This window comes from Typopeltis vanoorti, chromosome 15, assembly GCF_054136105.1.
Source record: "Typopeltis vanoorti isolate ZY-2024b chromosome 15, IOZ_Tvanoo_1.0, whole genome shotgun sequence".
NCBI lineage: Eukaryota > Metazoa > Arthropoda > Arachnida > Uropygi > Thelyphonidae > Typopeltis > Typopeltis vanoorti.
The window spans coordinates 90,349,372-90,361,807 of NC_143563.1; the positions used below are offsets into that span (position 1 = coordinate 90,349,372).

The 12,436-nt window shown below is 35.4% G+C and overlaps 1 protein-coding gene across 1 annotated transcript in view; it reads right to left on the bottom strand.

Annotated features, from left to right (window-relative positions):
* The window catches only part of Invadolysin (leishmanolysin-like peptidase, invadolysin), a 658,154-nt gene that overhangs the window by 197,844 nt on the left and 447,874 nt on the right, over nt 1-12,436 (bottom strand). Inside the window, exon 10 of the mRNA XM_090405783.1 lies at nt 5,775-5,882. Coding sequence (XP_090261909.1) covers nt 5,775-5,882 — 108 coding nt within the window. The remainder of the gene's footprint in view (nt 1-5,774; nt 5,883-12,436) is intronic.

The following is a 12,436-nucleotide window of genomic DNA, read 5'->3' on the forward strand; positions in this document are numbered from 1 at the left end:
GATACCTGAAGATGTTGATCTATTCAACGAAACTAGTAAACTAGTAGTATCTTTTTAAATATATCTTGTCATCTTTTTATCTTTCAGTTTCAGTCATTAAAGTTCTCCCATATATATATATATATATATTTTTTTTTTTTAAGATTAAATATATGCCATATATATTTAATCTTAAATATATATGGCATATATTGTCTGCACCCCACACATGGCATATATATATATGCCATGTGTGGGGTGCAGACAAGGATGAGATAAGAATTCATTGTTTTTTTTTTTTTTTTTTTTTTTTTTTTTTTTTTTTTTTTTTTTTGAAGGGATTGTAGTTGTTTGGGAATATTTCATGAGAAAGGCTGTTCCAGAGGTGGACAGAATGAAAGGGAAAGAGTAGAATCAGGTTCAGTGTATTTGCAGTTGCACAATAATGGGATGCTGGGCAGCTTCTGCTCTTGTATTAATAGGCGCAACAAAAAGTGGAGGAAGGATGGTTGCCAGTTCAGGCAGAGCAATAACCATTGAAGTACCAGTAGAATAGACAATGTGCTGAAACTCTATGTCACTAAGATAGAGATTGAAGTGAATCTGTAAGAGAGAGAAAGAGAGAGATCATCTATGAACCTAATTTCTTGCCTTTGGACAGCATCAAGGATTTTAAGGGAGGTTTTAGGTGCATCAGCCAAACATGTGGGCAGTATTCTAAGCATGGGCAGATTTGAGATTTGTATATTTAAGAGTTAGCTGGGTGTAAAATAGCATCTTGAAAGAAAGAGAATGTCTAGTTTTTTGGATGCTGAAATTACAGAGAGAGAGAGAGAGAGAGAGAGAGAGAGAGAGATGATCTTGTCTGGTGATTTGTGTATTACTGAGAATAAAGGTAGGTGAGAGTACAGATAATTGAAGAGTGGCTTTCTGAATGATATCAGCAAGTTGAGTATGATGGAACAGTGTCTCAGAAAAGAAAGATGACTTATAGTGTGCCTCAGGGCTCTGTTCATGGGGGCCCTGCTGTTTAACTTATTTGTTAATGATATTTCATATTGATTGACTAGAGATCTTCAAATGGTTACTGACAATGCAAAGTTAGAGAAAAATCATCAGGAGTACTGATGATAAAATATAAATGTTAATTCTCTACAGGAAGATCTGAATAGACTTTTAGCTTGGACAAATGAGTTGAGGTTGAAATTTTAGTAATAAATTTAAAAATAATAATAAATAATAAATTAAAAAAAACACATCTACACCAATAGAGTACACAGCCTTCTATTTGATCTTTGCACTATTTGATGTGCAAAGATATAAGACTGTGTACTCTATAGGTGGAGATGTACTTCAGAAGTAGATGAGAATTGAGATCTTGAAGTGGTAGTTGACAGTGGACTAAAGTCCCGAAGGAGCAGTGCGTGTGTTGCTATGATAAGAAGTATGCTGACAGGCAGGGGCTAATGAGGTGGTGGTGTATTCTGTATAAAGCATTGGGCAGACCACATGGACTACTGTGCTCAAATTTGGTTACCTAGTTTTCAATGATGTATGTGGAAACATTAGAGAGGATCCACAGATGAATGATCAGAGTAATATCAGAAATTTGAAATGTTGGTTATTCAGAGAAGTTGAGAGAATGTAGATTACAGAGTTTGGTTGAGAGGTAGAAAAGAGGTGATATGATAGAGACCTTCAAGTTAGTTTATCAGTTTAATAGAGAAGGGATTATTAAAAAGGGGGGAGTATGAGAAGGGAAGAACAAGAGGCAACCCTTGGAAGTTGTATAAAGATGTAATGAAGAATAGATTTTTTACATGTAGAGTAAGTGGAATGCATTACCAGAATGAGTTATGAATGTAGGGAATATAAATGATTTCAAGGTTTGGTATGATAGACACGTTGCTAGCTAAGTGGGCCATGATGTATCTGCTGACTCCATTGATGTTACAATAATAATAATAATCCAAAATACACATGATGTAGTACATTGTACAATATGTGTTATTTTGGAAAACAGGATGCTGTGCAAATTACTTGTGATAAGGACACTTTTTCAGATTTTTAGATTTGAGGACTCTTAAGTAATAATGCAATAAGTGATCATATTACTGATTTACTATTTATTATCCATATTGTAGATGTTTGTAACACTGAAGTAAAAAAAAATAGGTGTGTGTGTGTGTGTGTGTGTATATATATATATATATTCTAATTTCAGTGTTTTAGTACAAATTAAATGCAACAAGTATGAGTTTTCTAAGATGTTTAGCCTTGAACTAATTTCCTATCAACAAGTTTTCTTACTATTTTTCTGTCTTGTTCTTTATTTAGACACAGATTTTAGATATATTAAGATTTTTTTTTTAATGAATTTAAAAATCTTATGTCAAACTCTCACAATTGCCTTCTCAGTTAACTGTAGTTAATCCTCTAATCCCATACTACTTTCACTTTAAGCATATGCCAAAGGCTTTCTGTTAGATTTCAGTTATACAAATTGGTTATGATATTGCATTAACATGCTAGTCACTGTTTAACAAGATTGCTGCTGCTATGTAAAGAAAATATAAATATATTTTTAAGGAGGTGATTAGTGCAAGATGGAAAGAAGTAGTTTGCAAATAGATATTTTATGCATTGACAGAGCCTTCAAAAATCTGGAATTCATCTTATTTTCAGTTATTCATCATAAGAATAACTGCAAACTCACATTGTAGGAAATTTAACCCTTCCAACTGTGTACTTGGGTCTGACTGCTTTGTTAGATATTTGATCATATCCTCATGATCACAGAATGTTTCTAGCCATATTAATCTTCTTTGGTAGTGAATTTAGCTCACTATAGGTTTCTAAAAATAATTTTTTTTGCATGCTTTAAGTCAGTGCTTCCCAAACTGTGGGCCGCGGCCCCCTTGGGGGCAGCAGGTTTTGTTGAGGGGGGGGGGGGGGGCGTGATTTAATGAAAAAATTTTAAATGTTTTAAGACTAAGTAGATTTTTTTTATTTTAAAAGAAACGTATTTGACTTGTATTATTTCTGTTTTGTTATTTTTTATATTTTATTGGAAAAATGCACACATTGGTGTTGGGTCACAAACTTTGCTTCCTGTGTATTTCGGCGCTTAATGAATATTAGTAAATCTTGCTTATTCATATGTTTCATTTCAAAGCAGTGGTTAATTGTATTTACTTCGAATGCTCTCCAGGGAAGTTCCAAATCTTCCTGTCCCTTTCATCACGCGTTTGTAATCAGGACTATTGATATTGACTTTATATACATATCAAAACTCGGCTTATATTATCACTGTCATCCGAGCTAGTTTTCTGTTACCAATAAAAGTTTCACATATACTTCACACATGAAAAAAAGCTTAAACAAGTTCATGTTGGAAGATAGTAACTCGCTTGCAGTGGTAAACAACATGCCCTCCCTAACAGCCACTATACTGCAGAGGCAATAAAAACAACTACTTTTATTATGCCAGTGAATAAGGTATGAGGAGTCTGTGTAATATATTTCTCAACAAATAGTGCAATTAGAGACAACTGGGATAAAAACACACTAATTAATGAATCACATGTCTCCTCATACAGAAACTATGCTGTATAGACTGAAACAAAACCATATGTTGCATTGGCAAACACAGTATCTAACTAAAAACTGTTGTTATTAATTAGATGTGTGAGTTCGATTTCCCAAGGCAGCAATAAAATTCAACTGAACGTGTTCAAATTCGTAAAAGTGTTAAAACTAAGTACTATATATATATAATGAATGTTATGGCAGTTTCACATATGGAATTTGGTTGAAGAGAGTTAGCATTTCAACTCAATTGTCAGCTATGCTTTTATCTTTCGGTTGCGCAATCTTTTGTTAATACAGCACCAATCATATGCATGTTTTAATAACCTGCCTTTGCTGTCTGTTTCGTGTTAGGCTTAATTACCGTAAAAGGAGAAAAGTCACAAAAGAGAAAAATGTTCCTGGTCCAGGGATTCCCTTATTCAGATAATATTCACTAATTTCATGTTATCAGTCTGTGGTGTGCCAGTATCGGTAAGTGGTGATATTATTTGATCTATTCTACGTTAAAAAATTTAACCCTGAGATGGATAAGTGGTTGATAAAAAATAAAAAAATAAAAAAGCCTGCGAACAATCAGAAGAAGCAGAAACAGACTCAAAAAAAAAGGACAGTATTTCATATTTTACCAGAACAGCCCGCATCGTCTTCAGAACCAAACGGTAAGAGGCAAAAAATGTAATATATGTATTTGATTTTTGCAATATTCGCTGTGTATGTATTGTGGTGAATATAAAGGCAATAAATATTATAATAATATATCTGTCTATTACGATTTTCTTCCGAGGGGGCTGTGAAATATTTTAATTTTTGCAAAGGGGGGCCCTGACATCCAGAAGTTTGGGAAGCACTGCTTTAAGTTACAATTCGTTGAGATATATACATATTCAACCTGTCAATCCATAAGTAACTGTACTTGTGGAGGGCTGCAGTAAGCTGCAAGCTGTTTCAATCACACAAACCACATATTTGAATAAAAATTGCATTCAACTGTTTGTTGATGACTGATGCTAAAGTTGGCATGACAACAGTAGATAAAGGTGATACAGAACCAGCAGGATGATTGAAATAGGACAGTGTGGGTATTGATGATTAATAGTTGCCAACTCAGTGTGACAAAGTATAAGGTACTATGCACTCTGATCCAAAAAAAGATTACAAGCTGAAAAAAATTATTTGGGCAGTGGGTTAATGAATAAAATGGGTTGACAGAAGGAATTGAGAGACATTACAGTGAAGGAGTTTAAGAGAGAGAGAAAGAAAATTATAGCAATTATTTAAATAAGGGTTATGAGAGCCAACTGTGATGAGTTCTATGATACCTTGAAGATGACTGAATAATAATAATATAGAATATTCACACTGATTTTGATTTCTTCATCTCAATAATGAAATATGATATTTGCTATTTTTTCTCATTGATGTTTTGAAATGCCTGGTGCTCTCTTCTATTCCACCAAAGCAGAAACTGTGTGGCAATTGATTTGTTCATCTTGTGCATGATTTTTGATTATATGTAAACATAGTGCATGTTTACATCCACTCATATTAAAAGACCTGGGCTCGATTCTCGTCATGATGAGGGGAATCTTTATATGGGCTTTTTCAGTTGAAGGTGAATTAGCCAATCTCATATGGTGGTAGCAGGGTTTTCCCTCCTGGAAACTTGGGTTTTTCATCCTGTGTACAGACAAATCAGCCTTCAGAACAAACATAATTTACAGACAAAAAATACTGTTGTTGGTGATGATGGGTGACAGATGGTGTCGATGGTAGTAGTGTTGTAGTTAGAGAATTAAGTAGTAGTGGAGAGAATGAGATGTATTTAACAAAGTAGAGTAGTGTGCCCTCCCACGATGAGTCGTTGGACTCCCTGGAGGTGTCACGTAATAATAATATTAAGTAAAGTTTGTTGTACTTAACATAAGAACTAGCTCATTCTTGTTTATTAATCAAGTGGTTACTTATTAATACAGAGATAAACTTCAATACAAAGATAAGAATTTTGGACATGCAAGTTATCAGACATTCTAAGTATATTTCTACTTATGAAACATAACACATAAATAATACAGACCTTTCATTAAATGAGAAAGTCCTGAATGTTTAGTTTATCATAAACTAAACATTCAGGACTTGTAAGTTAAATGTTTTGAAAACAAAACAATTAACTTACAAGTAGCACTATTACACATTTTTATTTTTACCTCAAATAGCCTTTTTTCCCAGTGAGTTAGAACAGTACCATCTTCTCCCTGATCCTCTAATTCTGCACCCTCTAAATAAACACAATTAAAATGCCTTCTTACTTCTTCCTGTAATTAATAAAAATAATTGAACAAAAGTGATAAACATTAATTTCTTACAGAAAAATAGAAATATAAGAACTGCATTAAATCGTGTTTTTGGAGATGTGAGTAATGCAACAAGGGGAAAGTGAAAGAGTTGATAGTTTTGGCATGTATGAATAATTCTTTGGAGGAATGGTATGAGGTTCAGAGAGAGAGAGAGATGTTTCATAAGTATTTGATGGATGAAAACAGCCTGCATTTAAATGGATTTGAAGTTGGGTGGTTGGAGAAGATGTTAGTAAGAGAAAGAAATGCTGTTTAAAATAGGAAGGATTGTAGAATGCTGTATATATTTTCTCAGGTCTCATATCTGAATAGAGCAATCATCATTGCACACAAGTGTCTGTGGACCCAGGTGGATATTGCATTTCTTATATGATAATGTCAAAAGCACTAAGAATAAGGGTGATGTTTTTAGCATCAAGGAATGAGACTTGGCCATAAATTATAAATATCAGTGAGAAATGATTAATGGAAGAGGGTACAGTTACAGGAATAGAATGTAAAGGATACTGCATTTTTCAAGGAGAAAAAATTGCTGATGATATCAGATGATGCAACTAGCAAAAGTAGAAGTTTAACAGGATGGGAAGAGCAGGATCCTGAAATGCAGTGCATTTGTAGCAATCTGGTATGAGATTGCTACAAATCATCAGGGAAAAATGTATAGTCAGCTGCTGTTATAAACCTTAGGTGTGGTTGAGGTAACTTAGTGAACAGAAGAAGAGTAATTAATTATTAAGGGAAAAAAAAAACTATAGAGATTGACATATATGGGGACAAAAATGGAAGTTGTAATTACTGAAATAGCATATGGTGGAGGGTAGAGGACAGAGAATGATGAACCTGAAAATTTGTCCATAACCTAGACGGTCCCTTTACTTGACTTGCAACTGGAGAAAGATCATGCAACCTTTGATGTGAAAGTTGGCTAAGCACATGCAATTTCCAATTAAGTAGTATATATGTGGAACTGAAAGTCAATGATTATGATAACTTAGAGAACAGTTTTGATCGGTGCATGGAAAATTGCCATTACATAAACTAGAGCAAATGGGGATGGATAGGAAATAAAAATTGGAGACATAACAAAGGAGAGCTAATGGATGACAGACAAAGAGTAGTATATGGGTGAATAAAATCACAGAGAAGGCTATGATGACTAGTGGATGACTAGTGGTGCCACAGAGATCTTTACTGGAACAGCTGCTGCTGTTTAATTTGTGCATTCATGATGCTAGAGACAATTTAATGATGCTAAACTGAGAAGTACAATAGTAAATTAAAGATGCAGTAATACTACAAGGTGATTGGCACAGACTGACACTGTGTGCAAAGGATAATCGTTGTTATTTCAGTGTACAAGTATAAAATTATTCACTTAGGGATGGAATTGCATTGTAAGAAACTGATGAGTCCAGCTATCTGGGAGCAGAAGTTCAGGGATTATACAGTATATGGCAAAAATAAGCAAAATAGTAAAGGATAACTTGCATGTTAAAGAACTTAAAAAGTATGAATAAGATAGGGATGATTATCCCTCTTTATAAGGATTTCATAACCACTTCTGCTCAGATTTTGTGAATACAGAAGTGGTAGAGAAGATCAAGAGGTGATTGATTAAGATGCGTTGAATCTGTAGAAAATAAATTCCCATCAAGATAGACTGAAAATCTGTGGGTTTACAAAAGCTGGTTGATAGACAGAAGAGACTAAAAACAGACTAGGAATGTAAGTGAAACATATGTTGATAAAGGAATTTTCAAGAACAGATGAACAGAGGAATTTTCAAGAATAGATAGGTATTGTAAAATTTCCCTTGAAAAGAAATTTTACAATACCTAGTTGGAGTAAGAAGAAAATGATCATCCCTGGAAGCTGAAAAAAAGGATAAAGAGTGGATGTAATAAGTGAAAAGGATTAAGAGTGGTGAAAATAAGTGAAATGGGTTGCAGCAAGGATTTGGTTTGTGTAGCAAGGGAAAGATGGCCATGAACATAATTTCAGTGAATGAGTTAAAAGAGAGAGAGGATGACAGGCAATGTTGTAAATAATGATAAAAACCATGCATATGTTTCATTTGAGTACATATGCATGGTTTTTCATATTGGAGAGGAAATGAACATCATTATTAAAGTTGAAACTAATATTATATGTATTTGTGAAGTGGATATAGAAGATACTGGGAAGTTTCCTTTTCTGAATATAAACTACAGGGTGGCCCATAAGTTGCGGAACATACCATAGAAAGAACCCATCTTTATGAAGTCAAAAATGGAAGGCATTTAAGTGATGTGGTTTTTCCCTGGTAATAAAAAAAATCTGGTGATGTTAAAAAAAAAAATTATGCAATGAATTCACAAAGACAGGCCCTTACTAGAGTATGTTCCATGACTTATGGGCCACACTGTATTTCTCTTTGCTTGACTTTTCATGGCTGTTCTTTATAATGAATTTAAATTGGGAAAGGCATCATTTCCTTTTCTGAATATAAACTACAGGGTGGCCCATAAGTTGCGGAACATACCATAGAAAGAACCCATCTTTATGAAGTCAAAAATGGAAGGCATTTAAGTGATGTGGTTTTTCCCTGGTAATAAAAAAAATCTGGTGATGTTAAAAAAAAAAAATTATGCAATGAATTCACAAAGACAGGCCCTTACTAGAGTATGTTCCATGACTTATGGGCCACACTGTATTTCTCTTTGCTTGACTTTTCATGGCTGTTCTTTATAATGAATTTAAATTGGGAAAGGCATCAAATGTACAATAATGGATTCTTAATTTGTCATGGCTTTTCAACGAAAGTCTGGCTGTGGGAAAGGTGCTCAGGGAATGGAAGGAAGGGAAGATAGTGCCACTGCATAAAGGTGGTAGCAGACTAGAAGTGTTTAATTATAGGCCAGTTTGTGTGTCATCAGTAGTTGTTAAGATCTTGGAGAAATTAGTGAGGGCCAGAATGCAACATTGGGCAGATGAAGGTAATGCTATCTGTCAGAGTCAGCATGGATTTGTGAAGGGGCACTCTTGTTTTAGCAATATGCTAGTCTTTTATAATAAAGTTACAAGAGCAGTAGATGAGAGAAAGGCATATACTGCCTTTTTCTTGGACTTAGCAAAGGCATTTGACAGGGTGCCACATGATAAGCTGATATTTAAGTTACAGCACATAAGTCTGGATGTCAGGTTGGTCAACTGGATTCAGGATTGGCTGTCCGATAGGTATCAGAGAGTTTTGTATGGTAGGGCAGTTTCAAGGAGGTAGAGGGTTACAAGTGGGGTCCCACAGGGCTCAGTACTGGGACCTATATTGTTTAACCTTTATGTCAATGGCATTGTCAGTGGATTGCAGGGGGATATTCAGTTGTTTGCAGATGATGCGAAGCTGGGAAGGATTATTAGTAATAATGCAGATGTAGTAGTGATGCAAGAGGGTTTGAAAAAGCTACACAGATGGGCAAACAAATGGGGGTGTCAGTTTAATGCAGAGATCTGGGATTAATGAGTGATAGAAACCTGAAATTTAGGAGACATATTGCAAAGGTAGTGAAGGTAGCACAGAGGATTGCTGCAATAATGAGAAGGACACTGACCTACAGAGATAAAAGAGTTATCATTCTGTTGTATAAGACCCTGATCAGACCACACTTAGACTGTTGTTCTCAGATTTGAAGGGGGTAAATTACTGTGGAAAGGGTACAAAGTTGGACAACAAAGATGGTTTCAGGACTGTACAATGTTAGTTATGAGGAACGGCTGAGGGATTGTGGACTGCAGAGTCTGGTGGATAGAAGAAGGAGAGGTGATATGATTGAGACTTTTAAACTGTTGAGAGGTGGTTACAGGGTTGACATTGGAGAGTTCTTTTGCTTGGTTGAACAGCAGGAAGAAGTGAGGACAAGGGGCCATCCCTGGAAGTTATGAAAGAAAACTGTGAGCAAGAGGGTGAGGAGTGGTTTCTTTGCATGGATTATGGTTGAACTATGGAATGCATTGCCTGATAGAGTGGTGAGAGCGAGAACGGTCAATAAGTTTAAGGAGTGGTATGTGTTTCTTAGAAAGGACCTCCGGCGATGAGTCTTTTGACTCCATGGAGGCCTGAATAATAATAATAATGCACAAGGAAAATTTAACCCAACTCCTATATGCTGACTATAAGGAGTATTAAAAATTAGTGACATAGAAATCTTGGCATGTCTCCAGAGGAGAGTGCTATAGACAAGGATATCAGGAAATTATTGAGATAGTGAAACAATAGTGTGATAGAAAGAGTAGTTTGTGTGTTTCCCAGTTATGACGATGATGAATTGTAGCAGAGAGCAAAGATCTTGAATGGAATGTTAGTAGAAATGGGTGAAGAGAAAGGAGTGCACTTTGTGAATGTGTGGGATGAGTTTGAGGGATGAATGAAACTATATAAGAGTGATGGCCTGCATTTGAATGGTTCTGGAGTGAGTCACCTAGAAAAGCTGCTACTGGAAGGAAGTGTACTAGTGATGCAAAAAGGTATCAGTAAGTCAGACATTATGTAAATGAGCAGAAAAGTAGACTCGGTGAGACAAATGTAAACAGATGTTATGGTTTCCTTATATAAGTCTTTGATCAGGCCACCTATGGACTACTGTGCACAGGTTTATTTGCCTGGTTTTCAGGTGGATTAGGATGTATTGGAGAGTATCCAGAGAAAGTTTACTTAGTGTCAAGTCTATGGAATGTCAGACATTAAGAGAGATTGAAGGAATACAACTTGCAGAGTCTTATGAATAATAGGAGAGGGGGATATGATTAAAACATATAAGTCAGTAAGGGGTTGTTCCCAGATTAATGTTTTGGAGATTTTTTTCATAGAGTAAAGGAAAACATGGAGAGAACAAGAGGACATCCCTAGAAACTGTTCATGGAGAGTGATTGGTAAGCAGAATGTATTGGCTGAAAGCATGGTGAGTGCTGAAACTGTGAGTGGGTTTATTATTATTATTATTATTATTATTATTATTATTATTTCATGACACTTCCAAGGAGTCCAAAGATTTGTTGAGGGAGGTGCACGCCACCACCACCACTAGTATTTTTTGTCTGTAAATTGCATGTGTTCTGAAGGGCTGATTTGTCTGTATGCAGGATAAAAAACCTGCATAGAGACAAATTTATTATTCTTCATGTGGACTGAATATGGACTTACTACCCTTTGTACAATAAATGCCAACTAAGTATAAAAAAGTCTAGGAAGGTTATAGCACAAGTGTTAGTTCTTGAGTACAAGTTTTAAGTATAACTGAAGTGTAGTGGGGGGGGGGGGGGTAGGAATACAATCAGAACAAGAAGATACATTTAAGTTATTCAAGATTCGTCTGGTGTCTCTCTGGTGCAAGGCCACAGGAAATGTAATGTACTGTTTCTGGTACAGTTAGAGATTATCTGTCTTTCACCTATGCAGGAACTGCAAGAGAAGAATAATGCTTTGAGGTCAGCCTGGTCTTTATGTGCTGCCATAGTAATTATCTATGTGAAAAAGATATGGAAGTATTTGTATGAGTTTTCTGCATTTAGAATCTTCAAAGTCAGATGTACATTTGTTGACAGTTGTTTTGGAATTATTGTGGGACTGAGAATGAAGCTAAAGTTGGAGTTTTTGTCTCAAAATATTTACAATATGCTGATTTTTAAACTTAGATTGCCTTGGCACACTTATTAGTAAACTAGTGCTTGGATAGTGGGTGGAAATTCTGACTGGAGTGGGAAAATGAAAGCCAGCATTTCAATAAGGAGAATTTCTGGAATTTAACCAGAGAAAGTGTCCAGTGGTAACAGTAGTCTGACCAGGGAAAGGGGGAGTGGAAGTCCTGGAAATCATCCTGCTTGGCACCAATGTAATGCCAAAAGTGTACAAGGTTTCGGTGCCTAAGGAAAAAGCATATAAGATTTGGTCTGAGTTATCAAGTGAAAAGGTGTCTGAAGTATTTGGAATGAGAACAGGTTAAGCCAAGATCATGAAAGTGTTGGGTGTGTGCATGTTTTATGGTATTATGGTTCATGGATGGATGGATGATTTTTATTAGATCATTGCCTACAGCAAATACCTCAGCATCTCTTCCAGCTTGGTCAGGGGAATTGGAAAAAGGAAGGCATTGGAGTTGTGAATGATAAAAGTCACTAAGGAAGATAACTTCACCGCTTGGGTTGGACTGCAGGATATCAAGATAAACCTAAGCCTGAGAAGGTCAAATTGAGAGGATTCAAGATTTATATTGTTTAGCATAGAATATCAGACAGGATGAATGCACAACTACTATCATTAAGGCAGCAGGAGTCGTTATGAGTGTAATTTGAATAGTTAAAGTGTACAGTGGTTTGTAGCTGCTATTTGAGGTTCATGTTGTTTATTTTTTAATGGTATATATTAGAACACAGAAACTAAGTAAATAATTAATTTATTAACTTATTGCTGATATTTCGCTGGTGTTATAACCAGCATCTTCACAGCACAAAAACACAGTTTGTCACAATACATGAGACTA